Genomic DNA, 27,769 nt, shown 5'->3' with positions numbered 1-27,769 from the left:
CATATATGTCAATTCTGTCAATCTGGCACCAATTTTTACTGAACAACCTAAATGCTATATCAAAAAACAAAAACAGTTCAATATATTAAGTTTAAAATAACAATATTGCTCTGATGCAAAAAAAAATGAAAAGTAAAATTTATTAATGCAAATGAGAACAAATACAGTAACCAAAAAGAACTTACATTTTGATAATCTTCATAACATGATGGATGATAAATCTGAAGCAAAAAGAAAAAAAGTAAATATGTGCGTATTCATTTCTAATGGGCTATTCTGATATTTCTTTTTAACTTTAAGCCAGAAGATAGTCTTTGGAAAGAAGACAAAAATTATTTGGTCCCAAAATGGATAAAACCAAATTTTCATCTTTATGCTTAAAGAGTCTGAAAAACTGACTTCTCTTGGCCCATTTAAGTATCTAGCCTAACTTGCTTTGTTTTCAGCACAGTATAGTTTGATGATGAAAGATAAATCCACAATCAAAATAGTGTGGGTAGACAGAAAAACAACTAACTAGATTCAGAAGACCTAGTCCTGGGTCTGTCACTGACTAATAGTGCAACCTCCTGTGTAAAGCGTACAGAACCGGGTGACTGCTAAGATCCCTTCTAATTCAAACATTCTATTACTAAAGTCCAATACCTTTTTTATTAAGACCAAAAATCAAACAAAAACTATTATGAACCCCCTCCTTTCAAAGTAATGTATTAACCCAACAAAAAAATACTAATCTTAACACTTCCTTATAAAGAAATGAAAATTACCTTTCCATCTACTCTAATAGCATTTTTCAAATGCCATTCCTCCTCTTCTTCATCCCAGTATTGTTCAAATTGTTCTTGACAGATTTCACAACTCTAAAATAGAATCATATAAAATGAAATTTACATAATAGACCATATTTAACCCCATTAAGTAAAAATATACAAACACTGTTAAGTGGAGTAAAGAATTTATGAGTGTTCCAAAAGTTTGAATAATGTCCAATATACAGTATGATTCAAAATACATTTATGGGATTCTGTCAATCTTTCCAGTAAAAAGAGTAAACATTTCACTGCTTTTGGCCACTGTAGTTATGAAACTCAAAGCTAGATTGTAAGAGTAAAATTGAAGAGTAGAGCTTTCAAGAAGTCTTAAAATCATTAAAACAGGGATATAAATATAGTGATGTGTTTATGAGTATTTACATAAAGGAAGTGAGGGACACTCCCACTGTGAGAAAACTTAAACGTTCTTCTCTCACCTCAACTGCTCCAGCTGGTCCAGCAGGTACACTTTGGAACTCTTTTTCTTTAGCAGCCTCTTGAGTTTTGAGCACAACTTCTTCATGCACCTTTTCAAAAAACTGGCTCTTTGCCCGTTCTTCCAGATCAGCTATCTCCTCAAATTCTATCCAGTCCTTAAAAGGAGTTGATTTTTAAAAGATTATTCCATTTATTTCTAAATTTTTACTGTGTATCTTCAATATAATGCCATTTAAAGGTAGGGGTATACTATTTTCTACATTATGCTCTAATATTATTTAAAATTATACTTTGAAACATATAACTAATGACAACATGAAACAACTAATAATTAAGATCTTTTCCATTAACTCTATAGTTACAACTACTAATTCAAAAAAGACAAGCTTCAAGTATATATATTTTTTTTTTTTTTACAAAAAACAGTCCTAGAGCCTTGGAATTTTAGAGCTAGAACAAGCCTGTAGGCTACACTCTAATCTTAATTTAAAAAAAAAAAAAATTTCCCTTCAAAATTCATTTTTTAAAAAATCTGTTTATATTCTAGGGGTCAAATTTTATTCAGGAAATTTAAATGTTAGATTCCAGCAGTTATTAAAATTATTAAATTATTTAATTAAAATTAAATTTTAATAATTATTAAAATTAATATACTTTTAGAATGATATAATTTAAGCCTAAAAGATACTATGGAGGCACATGGGTTACTTACTGTTAAACTGTAGTACCAACGTCTATGAGTGACTTTTCTGCTAACATCCTTTTCAGTTCTATTTTGCCGATAATGCCAGTCCAAATGATCTGCATAAACATCTGTCTGTGATGTTGTAAACCTCATTCCACAAGAGTAACACTGAATACCAGTGTACAGTCGATTTATAACACTGTCATAACGTCTATTTTGAAAAAGAAATAATCTTTAGTGTTGATAATATGTCTTAATGGCCTTTAAAAGCCAATTACAAATATTTCAATTTTCCATATTGTAACAATGGTGAAACCAAGAGCTGGCTGAAACAGTTAATACCCAAAGATCAGTATTATTCTCTAACAATGTGATTGACCCTCTTTACCTTAACTTTGGTGACTTTTGGAACATGGAGCCTGTCTTCTTATTGATAGCCCTGACCCAGTTATTTATTTCCTTTTAGCTAAAAATGAAATGATCCTGTGCTAGCTAACAAGGCAATAGTTAGCTTATTCTAGTTTGGAGTCAAGTCAAGATGGACATGGCAGAACAGTTAAATTTCACCTCTCTAGATCTTTGGCATTCTGAATAATTCAACTTCTCCACTCTGGTGTAACAGTGAAAAAAGTACAGAAGAAATAATAATAGTATGGATAACTAAAGAGAAAACTTAGAATACCATTGGGAAACAATAATTAGTTTGCTGTGGTCAACAAATAATTAGTTTTTTAAATTCTGGGCTCCCTATTTGGGAAGAAACAGGTATATATAGAAGACCAAGTTAAGTGAACAAACAGAGCAGTTATTAACTCCAAGAAAAAAAAAAAATAGCCAGGCGCAGCGGCTCACGCCTGTAATCCCAGCACTTTGGGAGGCCAAGGTGGGCAGATCACGAGGTCAGGAGCTCAAGACCAACCTGACCAACGTGGTGAAACCCTGTCCCTACTAAAAATACAAAAATTAGCTGGGTGTGGTGGCACATGCCTGTAATCCCAGCTACTTAGGAGGCTGAGGCAGGAGAATCACTTGAATCGGGAGGCGGAGGATGCAGTGAGCCAAGATCACGCCACTGCACTCCAGCCTGGGCCACAGAGTGAGACTCCATCTCAAAAAAAAAAAAAATAGAATAAAGCAAATAACAGAACACTGGTACTTTGTTACAGCAACAAAATAAACATCTAGTCACAATATTAATACTGAATAATAAAAAATAGTCTTATAACTACATGGAGGGGAGTTAGTAGGACACTACAAGAGCTAGCTAAATCCACCCCCCGCCCGTTTTTTTTGGAGACGGAGTCTCGCGCTCTGTCACCCAGGATGCAGTGCGGTGGCCCGATCTCAGCTCACCAAAGCCTCCGCCTCCTGGGTTCAAGCAATTCTCCCCACCTCAGCCTCCCGAGTAGCTGGGATTACAAGTGCCCACTACCACGCCCAGCTAATTTTAGTATTTCTAGTAGAGACAGGTTCTAGTAGAGACATGTTACCATGTTGGCCAAGCTGGTCTTGAACTCCTGACCTCAGGTGATCTGCCCACCTCAGCCTCCCAAAGTGCTGGGATTACAGGCATGAGCCACTGCACCCAGCCTAAATCACTTTCAGAAAGTTAAGAGATTATGTCCAGATGTGGTAAATCAAGAAACAGAAAATTATGTGTATTATAAGAAATAGGTGGCTCAAACCTGTAATCCCAGCACTTTGGAAGGCCGAGGCGGGCAGATGACTTGAGCCCAGGAGTTCGAGAACAGCCTGGACAACATGATGAAACCCCATCTCTACTAAAAATACAAAAATTAGCTGGGCGTGGTGATGGGTGCCTATAATCTTAGCTACTCAGGAGGCTGAGGCAGGAGAATCACTTGAACCTGGGAGGCGGAGGTTGTAATGAGCCAAGACAGGGCCACTGCACTCTAGCCTGGGTGACAGAGTGAGACTCTGTCTCAAAAAAAAAAAGAGGTAAATGGCAGAAAAAATAGTTTGAAAAGTTAAAAAAATAAAATGATTGCCTCTAGGGTACAGTGCTGGGTGAAGGAGAAAGGGATGCCATCTTTTATTAAAAGCCTTTATGTGAAAGTATTACTTTGAAAAAAAAAGGATTTTACATTATAGTATCTAATTCAAATTTTAAAAATGATTTTAAGAGTGAAAAACTCATTCACTGTTTTATTTTTTATAAAGTACAGGATTAATGAATTTATTCACTAGAAAAATCTTTAAATGTTTTTTATAATACAATAGAAAATTATGAAAAGATATGCACCAAATGTTAACAGTTGTTATCCATAAAGTGAGAGTTGTACGTTTTCTTGATTTTATTTATAGTATGTTCTAATTTTCCACAATTAACATTACTTATAAAATGAAAAATAGATTTTTTTTTTTTTGAGACACAGTCTCGCTCTTTCGCCCAGGCTGGAGTGCAGTGGCGCTATCTCGGCTCACTGCAAGCTCCGCCTCCCGGGTTCACGCCATTCTCCTGCCTCAGCCTCCCGAGTAGCTGGGACTACAGGCACCCGCCACTGCACCCGACTAATTTTTTGTATTTTTAGTAGAGACGGGGTTTCACCATGTTAGCCAGGATGGTCTCGTTAGCCAGGATGGTCTCAATCTCCTGACCTCGTGATCCACCTGCCTCGGCCTTACAAAGTGCTAGGATTACAGGAGTGAGCCACCGTGCCCAGCCGATTTTTTTTAAATTGTAAATGCTTAACTATGAAAATCTCATTTCTGAACCTCAAAAATGTTAAGAATATCAATACAGAAAAAATGATGATAAACAGAAAATGAAACTAAACAGGAATACATGAATTATCAATACCTAATATTTAAACTCCCTAAGTTTTCTGTATCACAGATTAAAAAATGAAAATTTTGAGGGACCAGGTGTGGTGGCTCACACCTGTAATCCCAGCACTTTGGGAGGCCAAGGCAGGTGGATCACTGGAAGTTAGGAGTTCGAGACTAGCCTGGCCAACATGGTGAAACCCCATCTCTACTAAAAATACAAAAATTAGCCGGGTATGGTGGTGCACACCTGTAATCCCAGGAGAATCACTTGAACCTGGGAGGCAGAGGTTGCAGTGAGTCAGGATCACGCCACTGAACTCCAGCCTGGGCAGCAGAGTAAGACTTTTGGGGGTGGCCTTTGGCCCAAGTACTTGTACAGCAGACATATTTTAAAAGACGATTTAAAAATAGGCTTCCCAACGACTATGTTATGTATATTTTACCACATTAAAAAAAAAAAGACTTCCTAAATGTTAAAACAGTAAAAGGGATAAAGGGAAAGGGAAAGCACTAATAGTAACAATGTCCACTATAACAGTGTTATTAAAGTCACTGCCTCTTTATCTTAAAGAAAATTAGATTACATACTGTTTCAATTCTTCAACTGTAAAATTAGTAAGATCTGGAACATCTTGATCTTCATTTTGATCTTCCTCCTCTTCAGGGGGAGGCTGAGCAGTTACTTCACTTACTTCTTCAATTAAGAAGAGACATACAAATTTCTTAATACCATTCTCCATGTATTCTCTACAGAGGAACACTATAGTATTATAAGCAAATAGAGAAATCCACCTAGTCCATTCAGTGCTTCTGATCTCAAGTTTACTGGCCAAGGAACCTAATACAATTTTTTATTTTGATATGTGATGTTAACTCTGATCTCTTAAAAGTCATCTATAATAAAAGTCATTTATTTCATTAATATTCAAAACCTTTTCAAAAGTTAATCTAACATACAATTACTGGTAAAAAGCCTGCACATTAGGTATGTTAGTTAACTGAAACACATGTCCACTATAAGGTAGTTCAATCTTAGGAAATCTAAAAGAATTTCATTATAAACTGAAAATCAAAAATAAAAGCTATACCTAGGAATTCAATTATTGTAAGGACCTTTATCATAACTTATATCATTATATTACATCATACATCTCAAAAACTTAATGAAGCTTTGTGTAAATTTAAGTATAAAATCACACTTACGTGTTGTAGCTGAATCAGTTTGGGACAATTTGAGAATTCCTGTTTTTAGCAATTTTGAAAACAATTCATTTACATCCACCTGACTGAGATGATTATCAGGATATGCCTTAGGGAGGGCTCCTAACAAAAAAAAAAAAGAAAGAAAAAAAACCACTTTTGAAGTGAATGTAGAACTTAAAGATGCAAATTATACTAAGCATTTTTCAAAGTTTTCTTCAAGATGTCCTGCCAACAGTAAATTTGACAAAATCTAATTTATTAATAAGTTTAATTTCAAAAGCCCCTAAGATTATCTTTTCATTTAGGTCTACAAGTCAGCATGACTTGAGAATATATTCTTTTTTCCTTCTTTTTTTTTTGTTTTTTTATTATACTTTTAAGTTCTAGGGTACATGTGCACAACGTGCAGGTTTGTTACATAGGTATACCTGTGCCATGTTGATTTGCTGCACCAATCAACTCGTCATTTACATTAGGTATTTCTCCTAATGCTATCCCTCCCCCAGACCCCCCACCCCCCGACTGGTCCTGGTGTGTGATGTTCCCTGCCCTGTGTCCAAGTGTTCCCATTGTTCAATTCCTACCTACAAGTGAGAACATGCGGTGTTTGTTTTTCTGCCCTTGTGATAGTTTGCTTAGAATGATGGTTTCCTGCTTCATCCATGTCCCTGCAAAGGACATGAACTCATCCTTTTTTATGGCTGCAAAGTATTCCATGGTGTATATGTGCCACACTTTCTTAATCCAGTCTATCATTGATGGACATTTGGGTTGGTTCCAAGTCTTTGCTATTGTGAATAGTGCCGCAATAAACATATGTGTGCACGTGTCTTTATAAAAGCATGATTTATAATCCTTTGGGTATATACCCAGTAATGGGATTGCTGGGTCAAATGGTATTTCTAGTTCTAGATGCTTGAGGAATCACCACACTGGAGTTGAGAATATATTCTAAAACAAATGCTGACAACACTGAAAACAATGACCCTTTATGCTCCCTTCTCCCAAGCAATGCAGCACCACCCCATCTCCAACTTTCCACCTTTCTAATTCTCTCTTCCTCATCTTCTAAGTACACTGGAAAAAGTAGTTTTATATAGATGAAATAGTTTATTACCTCTTAGCACTAAGCCTAAGTGGAAGTACTCCTGACCTCAATGCTCCCTGACGTAACAGGAAAACTGAAACAGGGAGATGAATCAGATGGCTCAGAGTATACCTGCTCCTATGACCTTTGCTAAAAAGCATACTGCCCTTGCAAAGCAGCTCAAGCTATTGCTGAAAAGGTGTCATGGTTACTAAAGCTTCAATAACCTGAATAAATAAGATAAGCCTAACAATCTTGTTCTGCTTGATAAGGAATCCTCACTGGTGAGGAATCATTCCAGTCTCATATTTTTCCAAGCACTATTCTAATAATTGTGATTCTTTTTTTGTTTTTGTTTTTGTTTTTGTTTTTGTTTTGAGACAGTCTCGCTCTGTTGCCCAGGCTGGAGTGCAGGGGCACGATCTCAGCTCACTGCAAGCTCCACCTCCTGGGTTCACGCCGTTCTCCTGCCTCAGCCTCCAGAGCAGCTGGACTACAGGTGCGTGCCACCACACCCAGCTAATTTCTTTTTGTATTTTTAGTAGAGACGGGGTTTCACCGTGTTAGCCAGGATGGTCCTGATCTCCTGACTCCATGATCTGCCTGCCTTAGCCTCCCAAAAGTGCTGAGATTACAGGTGTGAGCCACAGTGCCCGGCCATAATTGTGATTCTTTCACTCAACTATGAAAACAATATTTTAGGTCAGGTGCAGCGGCTCACACCTGTAATCCCAGCACTTTGGGAGGGTGATGCAGGTGGATCACCTGAGGTCAGGAGTTTGAGACCAGCCTGGCCAATATGGTGAAACCCCGTCTCTAATAAAAAATACAAAAATTAGCCGGTTGTGGTAGCCCATGCCTGTAATCCAGCTACTCAGGAGGCTGAGGCATGAGAATCGTTTGAAACTGGGAGGCAGAGGTTGCAGTGAGCCAAGATCACCCCACTGTACTCCAGCCTGGACAAAAGAGCAAGAAGACCCTATCTCAAAAAAAAGAAAACAATATTTTAATGTATTTGTATGTCACTATGATGCATCTCACTACACCTATACAGAAAAGTTCTGAACCACTAAAAATTCCTCTTAATGGCAGAAATTCAATTTGCATCCACATACAGATAATCCCTACCCTTAACCACTGTATACATTTATCATACTGCCTTATATATCGTAGGCTAATTAATGTCTGTTCAAACTAAATGTCTGAATACATGAATGAAGAGATCAACTTCAATAATCAATTACAGTAACATTTAACTCACTAGTTTAACCTTTACTTTCCTTTAAATTAGCTATTTATATGCCTAAGATGCATAATTAGCTATTCAGATGTCTGAGGGCAGCCAAGTCTAGTAACCAACAGCATAAACTGTGGAACCAGACTCCAGGGATTTTAACCAGAAATTCCACTTTCTAGTTGTGTGACATAATCAAGTTCCTTATCTATGCCTCAGTTTCCCGTGCCTGTAAAAAGGGTAATAATAGTTCCTACCTAAGATTGTTATGAGGTTAAATGAATTAATATTTCTAAGGAACTGAGGTGTTTGGCATTATTATGTGTTTTTTGTTAAACCAAAAAAAAAAAAATCAATAGCCTTTCTATATTATAAAGCTCTTTGAGGCCGAGTGTGGTGGCTCATGCCTATAAACCCAACACTTTGGGAGGCCGAGGTGGGAGGATTGCTTGAGTTCAGGTGTTTGAGACCAGCCTGGGCTACATAGTGAGCACCCTCTTTAAAAAAAAAAAAAAAAACTTTAAAAATCAAAATAAAGGTCTTTGAAGGATGAACCTTATTAAATTCATGCTAGCATACTGCCTAGCATACAGCAGATGACTAATATATGTCTGAAAAATGAACATGGGTATATTTCCTACTAGAAAAGGGATGTTTACACTTTCAAATTAGAGAAAGAACCTTGAGAGAAGCTAAATATAGCACACTGAAAACTGTTGACACATCTTTTAAGAGTAAGAAGAACTTGAAGAATGAAGACACACCTAATGTCCCATTCAATACCCCCTAACAAGGGGAATAATTATGATTTCCTCTGTGACACTGCTATGTCCTGTACACATACACATATAACCCAAGGTTGTAAAAGCAAAACAAGGCTGGGCACAGTGGCTCATACCTGTAGTCCCAGCACTTTGGGAGGTCAAGGCAGGTGGATCACCTGAGGTCAGGATTCAAGCCACCCTGACCAATATGGTGAAACTCTGCCTCTATTAAAAATACAAAAATTAGCCAGGTGTAGTGGCATGTGCCTGTAGTCCCAGCTACTGGGGAGGCTGAGCCCGGGAGAACTGCTTGAATCCAGGAGGCAGAGGTTGCAGTGAGCTGAGATCATGCCACTGCACTCCAGCCTGGGTGACAAGAGCAAGACTGGTATCAAAAAAAAAGAAAGAAAGAAAGAAAGAAAGAAACAAGAAAATTTGTAGTTTCTGTAGAGCATCTCATGCCACTAACCCCAATATAACAAATCCTCTGCTCCACAATAAAAACTGAGTTCTAAAGGAAAATACATTAATATAGCACTTGACAAGTTACAAGTTACAAAGTACTTCTGCATATACTATATCATTTGATTCTCTAAAAAAAAAACAACAACAACAAAACAGACAAATACTGATACTACCATATCATGTTTTTTTTTTGGTTTTTGGTTTTTTTTCTGAGACAGAGTCTCACTCTGTCGCCAGGCCTAAGTGCAGTGGCCTGATCTTGGCTCACTGCAACCTCCACCTCCTGGGTTCAAGCGATTCTCCTGCCTCAGCCTCCTGAGTAGCTGGGACTACAGGCACGCACCACCACACCCAGCTAATTTTTGTATTTTTAGTAGAGACGAGGTTTCACCATGTTGGCCAGGATGGTCTCCATCTCTTGACCTTGTGATCCACCTGCCTCGGCCTCCCAGAGTGCTGGGATTATAGGCGTGAGCCACCATGCCCGGCCCATATGCTGTTTACAGAGGTAAAAAAACTGAACCTCAGGGGAGATACTTGCTTAAAGCCTGCGCATTTATAAAGTAACATAGTAGAGATTCCAACCCTGGTCTTCTGGGCTTTAGATCCCAAATTCTTTCCTTCTCTTTTCATTATAGTAACAAAATAATAATAATAACAAATATTAATTAGTCATAATTGTCCATGTAGAAATTAAAAATTAAAAGCTTCCAAATTCATTGAATTTCTTGACACAATTTAAGGACTAATGTATAAAAAAGAGCTTGGCTAGGATTTCCTAATTACTTCAGAAGTTTTGGAAAACTCCATAAATTTATTGTAAACTGATTAACTCAATACTACAGTAAAGCATGTTTCTGAAACAGCTGTTTCAATGATTCAGAAATGAAAGCAAGTATCACTAATGTATGTACTTCCCTATTACCACATATTAAAACTAAAATTCATTTTGCTGGGCATGGTGGCTCACACCTGCCATCTCAGCACTTTGGGAGGCTGAGGCGGGCAGATCACTTGAGGTCAGGAGCTCGAGACCACCCTGGCCAAGATGGTGAAACCCCGTCTCTAGTAAAAATACAAAAGTTAGCCCAGTCTGGTGGCGCACGCCTGTAGTCCCAGTTACTTGGGAGATTGAGACAGGAGAATCGCTTGAACCCCGGAGGCAGAGGCTGCAGTGAGGCAATATGACACTACTGCACTCCAGACTGGGTAAGAGAGCAAGATTCTGCCTCATAAATAAATAAATAAATAAAACTAAAATCCATTTTAAAAGTCCTTTTATCTAGTACTAAGCATCACCCCATAGTAACAAAGATGCTTATCAGTGAACCTGGCTAGGAAAGCCGCTTTTTGCTATTTGAGTGCCCACAAAAACATAAAAATTAATCAACTTTATTAATGCAGTATCCTCAGTATTCACTGAGATTTCTGAGGTCTGTCATTTATTTCATTCTATCTCAACACAAATGTCATACCTTCCCTCCCACTCCCAGTTTCCACCCAATAGGTTTCCTTCCCTTTGTTTAGTGGACTACAAGTCCCCGCTAACCATCTCTAGCTGTAAATAGGGTCATTATGAATACACATCCACAATGTAAATAAACTTAGAAAAGGAGCAAAAATATGTCAGCCAGATTAAATTTCTCTAAATTAAATATACCTTTGCAAAATTGTCATTTCCTAAAATTCACAAAGTTAGCTATTCAACAAAACAATAATCATTTGTCTTTTGAAAAACAAAGTTCAGAAAGTACATACCTGAAGGATTCTGAACAAATCCAGGATTTTGTGGATGAACTGGTAAAAACTGTTGTCCTTGACCAAAAGCTACTGGCTGAGCAACACCACTCAGAACCTTTAAGAAAAACCTTAATTTTAAGAACATGCTTTCTATATTTCAAGTATAACTTTTAACATCCTAATTACATAAAAATATTCATAGATGTCACAAGGCCTGGCTTATAAATAAAGATTTAGAAAGGTAACTTGGCTGCATCACTTCACTTCTAGGTCTTCTACAAACAGGAACAATAAAACCTTCCCTTATCTGTTTCATAGAGGTATAAGTTACTGAGAATGGGTTAAAACTTCTTTGAAAAGTTTAAGGTACCTACTAGAGAGGCAAAGTAGCCCCCCCAAAAAGGAAACTGTAAGATACCATGCAAATATAAGGTAACTAGCTGTGTTACTTTACACAAGTCACTTTACCTTGCTGGTGCTTTCCCTTATTTTACAAATAGAAGAACTGACATAATGCAATATGAGCTATACACAATCACAAGGGCTAGTTAGGAGCAAAACTGAGGCCAGAACTCCTAACCCTTGCCACTTTTCCACAGATATCAAAAACCTGTTCTAATTAGCAATTTGAATTACCAAGCAGGTAAGCATCTTGCTTGGCCATCATCTTTGCACATGGTTATAGCCACATTACAAAGTAATCTTGTAAAAGGTCTTGTAAAAGATGTCAAAGGGAATGTTAAAAAACAGAATAGTCATGGAGCAAGAACTATACTGGCATACAAATACAGCATTTGCAGTCCAGAGGGAGGCAGGACTTCTACATATTGCTGGTATGTGAATAAATATCCATTTATAATCCTTGTTCAGTATACATGTGGACTTTTGGTAGTGAGTACACATAATAAAAACCCCACCGATTCTGTGTAATGTAGAAACAAGACTAAGTAAGTACCATTCTAGAGTATCTGTCAATAACAGTATCATTTCTTTCAAGGATATACAGTAGAGTAAATCTAGGCAGGCCAACTGTTTTTTCGTACCATTAGAGATGAACAGAAGGACTACTTTCTATCAATAATGTTCCTAATGTACTTTTAAAATCTTTCTTATTTTGTATTTTCTTCCATGCAATCTTACTACTATAAAATAAATCTGTCATAGTATGAAAATGTCAGCACCTGGAAAAGAAGTAAAACTCAGCCTAGGAGAATTTCAGCATGCAAGCAAAAGTAGTCATTCAAAACTAACCGAATTAATCACAAATTGTAAACATACTGCCTTAAAGTTGTTTCAGTATGCATTTTAAAATGTATACAGAACAAGTGTGAAAGAATACCAACAGGTAACTGTGCATGTTTCGTAACCAGAGTGTATTTGGAAGGCTATTCGCTATGTTGTCATTAATATCAAACAATTGTGTTTAACTGAAGTGACTGGAAAGGTGGTAAAAAGTAGGAAAAAAGGACCAAAAAAAAAAAGAATTGTAGACTGTGAAAGCAGGGACAAAATTTGATCTTCTTATTTAACTCAGGTTAAGGAAATTCTTGGTCAAAGAACAGTTCAATCAGTTCTATGGCTACCTTAAAGCACATCAGGGCTCAACAGTTCTGCAATGTAGAGGTCTATGAAACACAATTGTATAATATCTCAAAAGCTTTAAAGCAAAAAAAAAAAGAAAAAGAAAAAACAGAGCTGCAGGTGGGGGTTTGATTGAGATATTTCCCTAGATCCTGAAAGAGCTAAAATCAATTTTGGATTTAAGTTGCAAATTTCATCCCCAAAAGATGCTCATCCCACTTCCTTAGCATGTGGCTTTAGAGTACATTAAAAACTTCTTTCCAATCTACACAATAAACTATGTCCTGAAAACCCTCCTAGAAACATTAAAAAATGGTTAACTTATCTGCATACAATGCAATTTCAGAATAACAGACTTACCTGTTGAGATGCCTGAATATTTCCTACTGTCATTGGAGCAGGTATATTGCCAAAGTTTCCAAATTGAGAACTCTGAAGATTTTTTTCATCAAAATAGTGTCCAGAAGCTCTGTTAAGTGGATTAGAGAAACTCTGGTTTCCAGGGCCATGTGGTCCATTAAAATTTGGTCCTTGAGGTGAATCAAATATTTGTTCATGTCTTTGGAACTGTAGTCCTTGGGATGGGGCATTAAAAGCATTGCCAGGTGGATCATTATATGGACCAGTCTGATTGAAAGATACTGATTCAAGCCTTTGTGAAGGATGATTGTCAAATCTTGTGCCTTGAAGACCAAGAGGAATATCAAACCTTGATGCTTGCTGATGTTGTGGACCATCAAATCTTTGAGGTACACCGTCAAATCTGGGTTGAACCTGCTGTCCAGGTGGTCCATCAAACCTCTGAGGGCCTGGCTGACCAGGAGTCCTTTCAAATCTAGGACCTGGCTGACCATGTAATCCATCAAATCTTGGCAAGAGTGACGGCTGACCTGGCTGCCCATCAAACCTTAAAGCATGACAACCTTCAAATCTTGGACCACCTTGACCCAGAGGCCCTTCAATTCTCAGGCCACCTCCTGGTACAGAAGGACCCTCAAACCTCATTCCACCTCCTTGTTGGACTAAAGGGCCTTCAAACCTGATACCAACCCCTGGTTGACCATGTGGACCCTCAAACCTAAGGTTCCCACCAAGTTGATTATGTTGTCCCTCAAATCTCAGACCAGCTACTGACTGACCATGGGGGCCCTCAAACCTCATTCCAACCCCTTGCTGTAGCAAAGGGCCCTCAAATCTGATTCCACCTCCTGGCTGACCATGAGGTCCATCAAACCTAATCGCAGCCCCTGATGGACCATGACCCCCCTCAAATCTAAGTCCACCTACAGGCTGACCTCGGGGATTATCAAATCTAAGTCCACCCACAGGCTGACCATGAGGTCCCTCAAACCTTAGACCACCCACAGGTTGACCACGATGTCCCTCAAACCTCAGACCACCCACAGGCTGGCCTCCTGGTCCCTCAAATCTCAAACCACCTGGAGATCCCTCAAACCTCAGACCAGGGGAACCTTCAAACCGAAAACCACCTCCTCCTGCTTGACCAATTGGGCCCTCAAACCGCAGAGGTGTCCCCACTGGTCCTGGAGGACCTTCAAATCTCAAAGGACACCCACCTCCTAGCTGACCTTGTGGCCCCTCAAATCTCAAAGGGCCTCCTCCCCCCATTTGTCCTGGTGACCCATCAAACCGAAGAGAAGCTGGTGTGGGAGGTCCATCAATTCGAGGGCTTAATTTATTAGGTCCTTCAAAAATCATCTTCGTTGGGCCATCTCTTGCTACTGATGGCCTACTAGGTCCATCAAATAACGGTCTGTCTTCAGCTAAAGCTGTAAGTCGCTGATTTGTATCCAGGCCGGCGAATCTTGATGCTGGACTATCTACAAATGGTTTATCTGAATCTTCATATCGAGGTCGCTTAAGTGGAAAACGATCATTGAATGGAGATCTCTGCTCTTCTCGCACACCTTTTAAAAAGGAAAAAAATTATTTTCACTAAATCTAAAGTTATCTTAAAATCTTCTATTTTCGTATGAATGTTTATCCAAATATATAACTATCTCACTACATTAGAGGGGCAGGAGAGACCGACAGCATAAAGCAGCAGATAAGAGGATGCCCTCTAGAGTCAGACACACCTGAGTAACAAAAAAATTACCATCCTATCAACATACTAATTATTTCATTTTGAGAGCAAGTTATTTAACCTCTCTTTTATTTCCTATCTGTAAAATAGGGAGAATATACACTTCATTGTGTTGTTGTGAGGATTAAATCAAATTACATATAAAAAATACCTAATGAAGTACCTGACACACAACTGGCCTTAGAAATATTAGCTCCCTTCCCTTCCCTTTCCTTAAAGGGAAAAAACATAACAAAATAAATGGGAAAAAAAATGGTAATCTGAACAGTCACAAAAATCCATCCCCACTTAGCTTGTTCATTTTCCCTTCACTGCTGTGTGATTCAATAGGCATAATCTGATTTAACTTTTTCTACCTTTAGCAGAGACTTGCTCGTCATGTCTTCTCCGGCCCTCATGGGGTGAAAGATTCTCAGCATAAGTACGACTCCCAGATATAGGAGAAAGACGTCTTGCTCTTTCACTAAATTGTTCTTTTCTGTCAAACTGTGCTCCACTATTCCTACTTGCATGTTTACTTTTGGATGGCTCACATTCTATTCCAGACAACAAGGCATCAGTCAAAGGGTAGTCAAAAATATCAGGATCTAAGAGATCAAGTCTTGGAAATGAATGCTGAACCTGTGTCCTTTTCAGTTTTGCTTTATGTTCATAGTAGGTTAATTCAGCATCAGATAAGAGAGGTTTCTTTTTTAATCCACCTTTATTTTCTTCTGTAGGACTATCCCGTACATTGCATCTATGTTTACCTTCTTGATACTGAAATAGCTGTCGAATTTGATGCACAACAACAAGGAAGTCATCCTGTGTAATTTCACCAGATGCTAAACGTTCACTCGTCTGTATAGGGGTGATAAAAGGAAATAAAATATTTTAAATATAAAAAAATACCAAAAAAGTAGATGATAGATAATGATGACTACATGGGATTAATCATAGTAACTACCTTTTGAAGTAATTCTCTTTTGCTTGCAAGAGTTAACTCTTTAGGAATCTGAAGATTGGCATCTACACTTAATCGATGCTGTTGCTGCTTTGGGGCTCGAGGTGATAAAATTCCTTTAGTGCTTGACCAGCTCTCCCTATGCCTCAGATGAGGAGGTTTACTATGTTCATCAACCTGTTGTAAGCTGAAACCATAAAAGCAGTATGTTACATTGAAATGTTTTTTAAAAAAATATTCAGGACCATATTTAAAGATTCTTTTCAAAGGATATAGTTAAAATGGGCATATGTAACCACAAAAAGTAATTAAATAAATGATTAAGAGCACAAAATATGAAATCAGCAAAAACAGATATGAATTCTGATTCTTGCATGTCCTGGACTGCAGCCTTAGGTAGATTAGTTAACCTTTCTAAACTTCAGTTTCCTTATCTGTAAAATAGAAATAATAATAGTATTTAACCCACAGAGATGTAAGAATTAGATGGAAAAAAAGTACTAATAGCACCTATAAACATTTTCCAATTTTTAAATTAACACTATCTTTTGAAACATATACACTACTACACTTGACTTGAAATGTTAACATCATACCTTTTATTTTCTTCCCAACCAGATTTCCATCTTTTGGCAGACTTGGAACTTTGCCAGTTTTCTACATTCTCCTTTGGTTCAGTGCCTGACTTTGTAGAATGCTGATTTGTAGTTTCTTGTGGTCGCTCCTCTTCAGTCTTTTTCATTCGCCTTGGATCCCGAATATCCTGTTTAGTACTTCTCTTAGCATTTCTGTCTTCCCTAGAAGGTGGTGTAAACTCTTCCATATGTGACTGCTTAGCTCCAGATTGGCGAATTTTTCCAGCTTTAGGTGTCGATGTTGGAGACATACTTCTTTGCCTTCGTTTGGGTGACCGCCTATCTCTTCTCTTTGGGGAATGTATAATTGGTGACCTAGACTTGGGTGATCGAGATCTTGATCGCTTTCTAGTACTCGATCTCCCTGGTTTTGTCCCCTGTTTTTCTGACTCTTCTGTTATTGTATCCTGTTTTTGTACAATGCCATTTATGATTTTATTTCTACTTCCAGCCAGTCTGTGTTCGGATGACTTCATGTGCTCATCTTTATCCTTTTTTTCTGCAGTTTTTCTCTTCTCTTTCACATCATCATCTTTGCCATCGGTCTTATCCTGAAGATGTTTTTTTAATCTTGGATCTCTCTTGTTCATATCAGACAACCTCATACTTTCTGATTCTTGATTTTTCAAGTCTTTTGTGTGAGATAATTTGTTTTTCAAAGGTGAGGGTGATTTCGATTTCGATTTCGATTTAGAATCTAATTGGTCAAGTTCTTTCTTGGTTATTTTTTCACCTGATTTACTTTTTTCTTGCTTGGATGAATTTAGTTTTTCAGAGGGTATAGTTTTACTTGTCTTAGTATCAGACTGGTTTAATGTGTTCATTAGAAATTCTTTCCTGTGACTCTGATCTTTTCCATGAGAATGTTGGCTTATCCTGTTCAGACGAGGATCCCGGTTAGTTCCTTTTAAATCCTGAATTTGTAAGGATGGTCCTGGACGGCTTTTCTCAGATTGCACAGGAACCTGATGAGGAGCTTTAACTGCCATAGGGGGAATCTGTGAAACATGTAATTTGGATGGTGCAGATCCAGGACCTAAATTGGATGTTTCCTGCTGAACACTAAGAGAAACTGCCTAAAACACAAAATAAATGTTCATGTTAACACTGTAAAACATGCAGATTGTCAAGAAATTGCAAACAACTGAAGAAGATAATGCTTTATTCAATAAATATATTTACTCAATACTACATTTAAATTGTACACTTATAATGTATAAATTGAGATTACAATGAAAAGAAAAAGTCCATGATTTAAGTTGCCCATTATTTCTTACTAGTATTTTTTGAGACTTTATAATATAATCTCTAAATAGAATGAAAAAAAAATTGTTTCTCTTCCTTATTGTTCAGGATTCTGAGCCATACTGCTCCTAAGAAATTGCTAAATCACTACACTCTGGCTGCACAAGAATCAGAGTCATTTCAGCTAAATTCTAAGTCCTAAAATTTAGTTTCTCCCAAAGTGGTGCTATTAATGAACTTATAAAATTCTGCCTTCCTGCACCTCACTGTCGAATAAGCTCAGATGCTAAGCAAAATAACTTAGTATAAAGTCATTTACGTGTAGAAAGATATAATCTTCCTGGCCTCCTTAATTTTGTCATTTCTGTTCATGAAACATAAGCTCATAAAACATTAAAGACTATGCAAAAATATTTGCCACAACATGCCTACCATCTTGGGACTGAAATATTAAGTCCACATAATGTAATGATTAAACAAAATTAAGATGCTATTTTATAAGATAGCAATCTAACAGAAAACTGTTTGGAGGAAATAGTGTAGTTTTGTAGTTTTTGGAGGGTTTTCTTCAGACAGGGTCTTGCTCTGTCACTCAGGCTAGAGTGCAGTGAAGCAATCATAGCACACTGCAGCCGCAAGTGATCCTTCCAACTCAGCCTCTCGAGTAGCTGGGATCACAAGCATGCACTACCCCACCTGGCTAATTTTTTTTTTTTTTTGGTAGGGCCTCACTATGTTGCCCAGGCTGGCCTCAAACTCCTAAACTCAAGCGATCCTCCCACCTCAGACTTCCCAAGTGTTGGGATTACAGGCATGATCCACTGCGCCTGGCCTATGCAGTTTTTAATCAAGTGAATTTTACAATAAAGATATAAAAGTATAGTCTAATAAATATACTGATTTGTAAAATAAAAGTGAAAAAAGAGTACACTATTAATAAAAGTAACATGTTAATAAAATTCAAACATTAACATTACTTCCCTATTGTTAGACAGGTTTAAAATATTTAAAATGACAATCTCCCTTACTTACCAACTGTGCCTTAGCTTGCTCTAGCTCAAGCTCCAGCTTTTTCTGCTGAAGTTCTAACAACTGTTTTTGCTTTGCCAGTAACTGTTGCCTTATTAGTTGTTCTTGTGTAAGATTCTTTTGTATATCAGGAACAATTGGAGGAGTGGAGATGCTAGGGGAACTGACCACTGTACCAGGTGTTGAAGGCTCCTCGGGCTATAAGAAAAGACAATTTGTTTAAGAAAAACATATCAGCTAAAACGAAAGCTAGGGAGTAAAAATTATCAGCTTAACTCTTAATATTATCCAAATTCCTATCACACAGAAAACTTATCAGAAATTTAAAACCCAAAATAAATGTTACATAATACCTAAACAAGGTGAATATATTTCTAAATAAAAATTCCAAACATATACGCACTATTTTTTTTTTTTTTCAAATTGAACCAATTCACTACCGAGTATTCTATTTTGACTTTCTGGCAGTAAGTTCTGTAGAAGAATTCAAAATGTGATACTTAAAAGTATGTTACTTACTATTCATATTAAAACTTACCGATTTATTTAAAAATTTAGGATTCACATGGATGCTAGACGTATTCACATTGGGGGGTAGAGGTTTAATAGGCCAAGCAGGATCTAATGAATTGACTCTGACATCCAGGGCATAAAGTTTCTTCAAAGGGAATATTTCATCCCATGTAGAACGTAACTTAAATAAACTTTTCCTAGTATTTTCATCCACCTAGAACAACAGAACAATTCTATGGCTTGTTAAGTTACTATAGAATATTTTATATATTAAATATAAGTTATATAAATCTGCTCTACTTCACATATAGAACTGTACTACCCATTGGTAAGTATATACAACAGTAATAATTTATTAAAGGTGCATTTCTCCTTCAAAAACAGAGTAATTAAAACCATTTTCACCTAGCCTTCATGCAAGCAACCAACCAGGTGAGCCTTTCTATATACAAAACGTTTCCACATCTTAGAGCTTAGTATAATATTCCTAAAGTTACTCTTTCTCTGGGAAAAAAAAATGTAAGACAACTAGAAAATATAAAACTAAAAAATATAAAACAACTAGAAAAATTGATTACCCGATGGCTTAAATGTTTTAAATTATTTACATAGTAGTACAAAGTTAAAATTAAAGCAAAACTATCTCACTAACTAATGCTCAGCAATACTATACGGTTGGGTACATAGGAACAAGATATTGTGGTGTGGAAAGCACTTTAACAACTGAAATTCACAAAATCTTAACCACTGATAAGCCTTAGTTTTAAATAACTTATCTGTTCAGGTTTGTGATGGCGTAAAAATGTTTAGAAAATTTGCCACTGCCAGGCACGGTGGCTCACGCCTGTAATTCCAACACTTTGAGAGGCCGAGGCAGGTGGATCACCTGAGGGAGTTCAAGACCAGCCTGACCAACAATGGTGAAACCCCGTCTTTACTAAAAATACAAAATTAGCCAGGCATGATGGCTCATGCCTGTAATCCCAGCTACTCGGGAGGCTGAGGCAGGAGAATCACTTGAATCCGGGAGGCGGAGGTTGCAGTGAGCCGAGATTGTGCCATTGCACTCCAGCTTGGGCAACAAGAGCAAAACTCCATCTCAAAACAAAAAAAAGAAAAAGAAAGAAAATTCGCCATCAAGAAACCTAGGACTTGGGAAAACTGAGTTGGATTTTCAACATTAGGATAGACAGTAAAGCCTTAACTATATTCATAAGTCTTCAGATAATAATGTATTTATTACAAGGTCATTTTAATCAACTGTCATGTTAATGCCCAGTTAGATTCAGTAAAGGTATGCTACCAAACACCCAAGTGAATTTGAACATACTGAAACCGAAACCAAGAGGTTGGTTAAGGTTCTCCTTAAGACTACAGCCTCTGGTTAGCAGTATTCAGCAAATGTCTACAATATTCTATTAACAAGCATTTTAATGCTATATGATATAGAGCTTTCCAAATTTCTTCTGCATATACTGTTTTTCTCTAAGAACTTAAAAACATTTCTCAAATAGCAACTACTTATTTTCTAATAAACATGTAAAATCTAATACTGAATAGTTCTTCCAAAAAAAATTCCAATTCTACAAATCTGACAACTGACACACAGGTGTTCATCTACTAAAATATAATAACTACCACCAAATATTGACGTTAGGAAACAATCTTTAAACCTAAGTATCTCATAAGTGCCTTTTTGTTCAATGTGAAAGATATAGCCTGACAGGCAGAGAATTACCTCAGCAAATCCCTTGTCCTCCTCAACATAATACTGCTTTAACCAAACCACCATGTTACAGTGTTATGGAAGAAATTTACAACCTCTAGATATGAAAAATAAGCCTAATTTCTGAACACTAAGGTAGGGGGAAAAGTATTTCCAGAATAACCAACAGCAATTAACTGGTCCACCATTCACACATACCAACAACATTCACCTAAAACATACTTGAACAATGTAACAAAAGTAAACATTTCCAGAAAACAAAACAAAAAAACACACAAGTTTCAGGAACCAATCACAGGTTGAGACACTGAGGGATTATGCTTTTTACCCCCCCAAGAGAACAGTCAACATCCTAACACCAGAAATGTAAACAATGAAATTTTAATTACTCTTGACGATTTCAGATCTTTTTGCCTGGTTTGTAAGTGATGAAACAGATGTTCAAATGAACACACTCAATTTTTTTAAAAAGCACAATTCTAAAAGCAAATCCATCTATTCTTAAATGGATAATGTAAACCCCTAGAATCTGTTCTAAAAATCTAACATAAAACATTAACTTCAGCCTCTTTCTTTGAAACGGTACTAACGATAAATGTCCAAAAGTATAAAACATTTCACCACCCAAGAAAACCCAACACAAAGCAAATATTTATTTAATCAGGAACACATTTTTAAAAAAAAACGCAAATGTTTCTAAATGCATATGTACCTTTTCAAACACACAAATAAATGTTGCAACTAGATTTTTAGTAAAGGCAGTGAGATACTCTCTTCCAACGTTTTTCACAATAGAATCCATAAGGTACATAACAGGAAGCTTCTCTGAGGAAGGAGCCTGAATAAAAAGAAACTGAGAAGTTTAGTATAATGAATTACCACCAAATAATTATTTAAAAATGAGTTTTTAAACCTACAACACAGACCTCTATTTTTGTTGATACTAAATATTTTTGAAGTAATCTTTATGAAACTTAAGTGTTCAATCAAGCTCTCAACTCTCACAATCCTTAGTTGAGCACAAAAAAGCTCAGAATTACCAGGATGAACAACAGCTGTAATCCCTAATATACTCATTTAACACTCAATGAAATTTCAAGTTCATGTGGTAAAAAGACCTGTGTTTTAAGTGACAAAAATAAAGAGGAGGCGAGGGAAAATTACTTTATATAATCCAAGTGTCAGTTTTGTGACCCATATTAACTTACAACGGTGTGCCTACACTCAAAGCAGTTTTTAGACCTCTTGTAGAAACTAATTTCCATGGGCATATTTTATATGTTCAAGTCTATGAAGCTTCTGTTACCTGTAAAATCATTAGGATTACTTCTCTATAATCCAAATGAACAAAAATTAAAAACACTTCACCTAGGAAGTCAATGGCAAAACACTGAAACTTGCACACGAACATGCAGGAAGTTGCAAGTTTGTTACTCAGACAAGAAAAACTGGATGGAGCAGCCGCTGAATCATGTAAATCAGGTTGAACTTGACTCTGGAAACCAGGATTTGTCCTGAAGATTTTCTTCACAGCCTGGACTCTCCGCCGAGATATTTTCCTCTGACATGCACAAACCAGGGGTTATAAATTTGTGCAGAGCCAGTGTGGTGATGCTGATACAGGTGGCCCTTTCCAAAGTAAAGAAATGTTGCCCCAGTTCAACTGCAATGCCTACCCACCACTGGCTTTTAGAAGGCACAGCAAGCTTCCAGAAAGCATCAGCAGGTTCACAGACTTGTTGAGGAGCATTAAGACACACCATAATAGTTTTAACTCTGACTCCAAAGGAGCACCCATGATTTAAAAAAAAAAAAAAAGACAAAAAAAAAAACAAAAACTTAGGTTATCCCCATTTACCCACCCCACGTGTATAGGAATCTTAACCCTAAGTAACACTTACCCATAGCTGCCTGAAGCTAGGGTAGGCTCACAGTTCTGGAGTACACAATGCCATCATATATAATAAAACCAATTGCCCATACAAGTGTGTGGAAATGCTCTTGCTTCTGATAACACCTTTACAACCAAAAGTTGGCTAAGGGAAGCTTTGAATAACTTTGTATGAAAAATTTCTTTTAAGGTACTGTCTAATAAAAGGGTTCACCCACTGCATGTGGGTCAACTATATTAAGTACGAATATGTCAAATGGTTTACTGCTGTGTCTTTACCTTACCATGTCATGTTTTACACCATTTTAGTCATTATTGTACTTATGAAGATAAACAGGCTCTCTTAAACACCAAAGTCTGTTAAGTAGGCTAATTTTTTATTGTACAAGTGAAGTCCTTTTATGTATTATTTTTCGCTACTGCTCTCTCTTGGGAGGAGTCAAATTAAGTGTGAATCCTTTAAGTTTAGTAACGCAGAGAAGCTAAAGAATAAGGACACAAACATTCACCTCCAAAACACAAAACCAGGCCAGTTTGCTACCAAATAACGGAAATCCCTCCCCTCACCCTCGATCCCAACCCAGATTAAGATAGATCCCCCAAAGTGACTTTTACCTCTTTTCCTCAACCTGGCTTTACAAAAATAACCAGGAAACGTGTGCCCCCAAAATTTCAGCTGTCTTTTACCAGCAAATAGCCCATCTATTTTCATCACTGTGTAGCGATATACAAACACAAGTTTTATGTGGTCACTATATTCAGCATTTAGTTTTCGGTTCTCGAAGGTCTTCCGGATCCATTAAAAACCAGCAAGGAAGCTGTTCTTTGAGTGACAACCTGAGCTGCTAAATATTAGGCGCTGTGGAATATTAAATCCCAAGATACGAGGTAATTAGATTTTAAAAATCAATGTTTTTGCCTTAAAAACACAAGTGCTTTAAGGCATTTAATGTCAAGTTAAGCCTTCAACAAGGCAAAAACTAAGTTTTCATGTCCAAGATGTTTGTGGTATCAATAAAAAGCATGTTGAGTATGACGAATGCTTCCTTTTTAAATCTCACACTTAAAAAAAAAAAGCTGTTTTACATACACTTTCACAGGAAAAAGTGAACGAAAACTTGTATCTTAGCTGTCAGACTGAGCATGATAAACTTGTTGAGGCCCTTAAAAGGAAAAAGGAAAAAAACCCTTCCTTTTCGTCCTCTTTAAATTATGAAAGGACCACCTGAAACCGTGTATCTTGTGAAGAGGTTTACCCAAAAGAGTGGATGGAACCTAAAGAAGAATGAACCCAAGTCACTTAAAGACTTTTGTTTAAAACACACAACCACGTAGATAAAAATAAGTCTTGGAAACAGATTCTACACCTTACAAAGGTAAATAAAAAAGACAAATACATATTTTATATGTTTTATTCACAAATTTTATAATACCAGTCACACATTTCAAAACCATTTATTAGAGTCAGACCACTCAAGTTTTACACTAGACAGAAACCGTCTCTAAACAATATATTGGTGGTTGTTGTTAAAGTGGCCTTTAAAAAGGGGTTCACTCTGCTAAAAGGAGGCTCATCCTGATAATTGCAATCACTAACAACTAGAAAAAACTAAACCGTGAGTACAAGCTTGAAAAATAAAATGTAGCACTGGGACGCTATTAAAACTCATTGTAACTAAGTTTAACAGTAACTTTACTTAAATGACATATCGCTCCCATATGAATCCACAGAAGAGGAGGACTACAGGGAAATATAAGGTGGCAGAGGACCACTTCTGTCAAGGGGTAAAGAAAAACACTCCTTCGCTATCAGGGAAGGGAGAAAAAGAGAAAAGGAAGAGGAGGAGGGACTGAACTTTTCAGAGAAACTGCAAGTACTTGTTACCCTCTGGGCCAGTTCTCCACCTACAGGTTGGATAAGATCTCCTCCCCCCACCCAAATCCCACCCTCAACCCCACTTGCCCCTATTTTGGGACAAATTAGACCCTCCAATAGGAGAATAAAAGTTTTATCTAGCCGCCCCCACCCCAAAATGGGGCTGACGGGAGTGAGCAGCTGCCTGGCTGGCAGGGAATGGATTCTCCTCTCTTCCCTTTCGCATCATGTGCTTTTCAGGCGCCATGTTGGGCTCCTAACAGGCGGCTGCTCCACTCGGGGCCAAATCCCTATTCCCACCCACCAACAGCTCGCTCCCAGGTCCCCCTTCACCTCCTTCCAACCCACAGAACACAATTACCAAAAAGGGTGCTTGGGGAAAATGGGAGACCCACTCTCCCACTTCCCAGGGGATTAAAATGGTTTATGTTAACTCTTACTTCCCCAAACCACAAACTGCCTTTAAGTCTCCCCCACCCCAAAGGGCTCTATTCAAAGCGTGTGTGTGTCGGGATATACAATGCGGTGGCCTAAAAAGGGAGTTGGAAAGCGGAAGTGGGACTCCACCCTTTATCCTTCCCACTCCCTCCCCCCCAGAGGCCCATGCTCGAAGCCTGGGCCAAAGACCGAGCCTGAGTTGGAGGCGGGTGGGGGGGTTGGAGAGAAGGAACACTGTCCCCCTTGGGATGGAAGCGAGACCTGGGATGAGGCTGACACTAAAATCAGGGAGTATTAGAAGTAATAGGAGGCTGCGGGGTGTATAAAAACCTTGGCGGTTTGGGCCTCGATGAGAGAGACGATCTCCTTGGCGAAGGGCAGGTTCTCCTCGGCTAGAATGGTCAGCATATTGATGTGCGGCTTGCTATTGAAGGTCAGGTCTTCGAGCGATGACTGATAATCCCGACAGGCGTCCTCCCGGGCCCCCGCAGCACCGGCCTCGGCCGGCGTCTGCTCTGACATTGCGCCGCGGCCCCCCTCCGAGGTCCGCTGCAGCTGAAGCTGAAGCCGCTCTGGATACCCCGCCTCCCTTCCGACTCCTCTTCCTCTCCCCGGCTCTCTCGCGGCTCCGGCTTCACCACATGCTGACCGCGGAGGGGGGATGGGGGACGACACAGGGGGAACCTCGGGTATGAAACGCCGCCGTCTCGCGGGTGATCTCCGTCCACTTCCAGCCGCCACAGAAGCTTCTTTCTCCGCAGACACAAAATGGCGGCGGCAGTGGCGGCTCCAGCTCCGAAAATGTCTGTGTTCCCAACCGCTGCGTCGTGCGAAATGAACTAGGGGAGGGGAAATGTGCGGTAAAAGGGCGGGGCCGCTGATAAAACCAGGCGTGATTGGCTGGCCCGGCAACGTCACGAGCCCCGCCCCCGGCCCTTCCGCAGGACGTCCTGGCACCGCCTTCTTCTCCGGCCTCTACCCGGACTTTCGCAACATCTACTGTTCGGAGGCGCACTGGAAAAGACGGCCCTTCTCATTGGCCGATTCATAAGGGACTGTTCGGTCATTTGTTACCATAACAACCCATTCAGGGAAGCCAATAGGCCTGGGAAGGCAGTTCCCGCGGCCCAACCCAACCACTTTAAGAAGAAGACTCAGCCGTCCCCTCTTCGTCCCTCCCTCTAGCTTCCCAGCCACTGAGCGGGCCTGTCAATCATCTTTCCTCCCGCCTGCCCCGTAGCGGCTACCGACGGTGGGGGTTGGAGGGAGCGGAGGCTTTCTGCCGCCGCACCCCCTCTCCCTTAGCGTCTCAGGTGCTCTGGAGAGCCAGGGCGGGTCCAGCTGCCCCTCTGGGAACTGGGAAGTGGGAGGGAGGTGCCGAATTTACCCGGAACTTCGGAAAGCACTGCTGGAGAGTTTCTTCCAGCACGCCGCTTCCCACACCCACAAAAATACCTAGGCGAGCTTGCCTGACTTGAATCCCCAGGAAAATGCCTTTTATTTAGAGGTTAAGTGTGAAAGGCTTTTTCCTTGGGGGTTTGGAGGAGCTCTTTAAGGAGCCCACTATGAGCTCTAGGAAGAGTTTTTCACAACAGCCACACCCAGCTGGACCGTAATATCTCCACTGTGAATCTGCATTTCAGAACCTCCTTAGCATACACTATTTGGGGCACGTAGGAAAACACACACGCGCATGCACTTTTGTTTTAAACTTGTGGGGCTGTCTTCCCAGGTTGGAAATGATGCTCGTAAAACACACAAAGCTTTCAAATAGTTCACCGTGGAGCTGCGACATAACACAAACCAAACGTAATTTTTTCATTGAGTAGCGATATTGACCTAAATATAAGCTTTTAAAATGTGTCCATTACGGGCTGGGCGCGGTGGCTTACGCCTGTAATCCCAGCACTTTGGGAGGCCGAGGCGGGCGGATCACGAGATCAAGAGATCGAGACCATCCTGGCCAACATGGTGAAACCCCGTCTCTACTAAAAATACAAAAATTAGCTGGGCGTGGTGGCGTGCGCCTATAGTAGTCCCAGCTACTCGGGAGGCAGAGGCAGGAGAACCGCTTGAACCCGGGAGGTGGAGGTTGCAGTGAGCCGAGATCACGCCACTGTACTCCAGGCTGGTGACAGCGAGAGTCTGTCTCAAAAAAAAAAAAAGTGTCAATTACCTAAAATTGCTCTTCCATTGCCTTCCGTAGGCTACTAGGCATTTGAGAGATAATTTGTTGCTCCCCAGAAGAAATTGCTCTTAAAAAATAAACTTAGCCAGGCATGGTGGCGGCCGCCTGTAATTCCAGCTACTTGGGAGGCTAAGGCAGGATCACTTGAACTCGGGAGGCAGAGGTTGCAGTGAGCCGAGATCGCACCACCGCACTCCAGCCTGGGCGACAGAGTGAAACTCTCTCTCAAAAAATAAACAAACAAACAAACTACTCTTTACTTGTCCCATATAAAGTAACATTTTCATTTCTTCTTTTTGTTTCTTTGAGTTTTTTAGCATCTTTATTGTTGTCTAATTGAAACATACTGAACTGCATAAAGTGTGCTGCAAAGGTTAAG

At 38.9% G+C, this 27,769-nt stretch overlaps 1 protein-coding gene across 4 annotated transcripts in view; it reads right to left on the bottom strand.

The window, feature by feature from the left end:
• PCF11 (PCF11 cleavage and polyadenylation factor subunit) overlaps positions 1–26,207 on the bottom strand; it is a 28,738-nt gene extending 2,531 nt beyond the window's left edge. Inside the window, exons 1-15 of one of the 4 annotated variants that reach the window (XM_003821992.6) lie at positions 25,533–26,207; positions 21,710–21,835; positions 19,297–19,485; positions 18,762–18,956; positions 16,446–17,560; positions 15,853–16,036; positions 15,656–15,746; positions 13,160–14,727; positions 11,237–11,333; positions 5,929–6,048; positions 5,314–5,419; positions 1,963–2,146; positions 1,250–1,405; positions 768–860; positions 186–221 (exon numbers count right to left, since the gene is read on the bottom strand). In XM_003821992.6, coding sequence (XP_003822040.2) covers positions 186–221; positions 768–860; positions 1,250–1,405; positions 1,963–2,146; positions 5,314–5,419; positions 5,929–6,048; positions 11,237–11,333; positions 13,160–14,727; positions 15,656–15,746; positions 15,853–16,036; positions 16,446–17,560; positions 18,762–18,956; positions 19,297–19,485; positions 21,710–21,835; positions 25,533–25,724 — 4,452 coding nt within the window. In that variant the 5' untranslated portion in view covers positions 25,725–26,207. Of the gene's footprint in view, positions 1–185; positions 222–767; positions 861–1,249; positions 1,406–1,962; positions 2,147–5,313; positions 5,420–5,928; positions 6,049–11,236; positions 11,334–13,159; positions 14,728–15,262; positions 15,747–15,852; positions 16,037–16,445; positions 17,561–18,761; positions 18,957–19,296; positions 19,486–21,709; positions 21,836–25,532 lie in introns of all 4 variants that reach the window. The other 3 variants (XM_008975473.5, XM_008975474.5, XM_024930622.4) reach the window with 3 other exon arrangements.
• Positions 26,208–27,769: the final 1,562 nt, after the last annotated feature.

The sequence above is a fragment of the Pan paniscus genome, chromosome 9 (genome assembly GCF_029289425.2).
Source record: "Pan paniscus chromosome 9, NHGRI_mPanPan1-v2.0_pri, whole genome shotgun sequence".
Classification (NCBI taxonomy): domain Eukaryota; kingdom Metazoa; phylum Chordata; class Mammalia; order Primates; family Hominidae; genus Pan; species Pan paniscus.
This window is presented reverse-complemented; position numbering and strand designations above follow the sequence as displayed.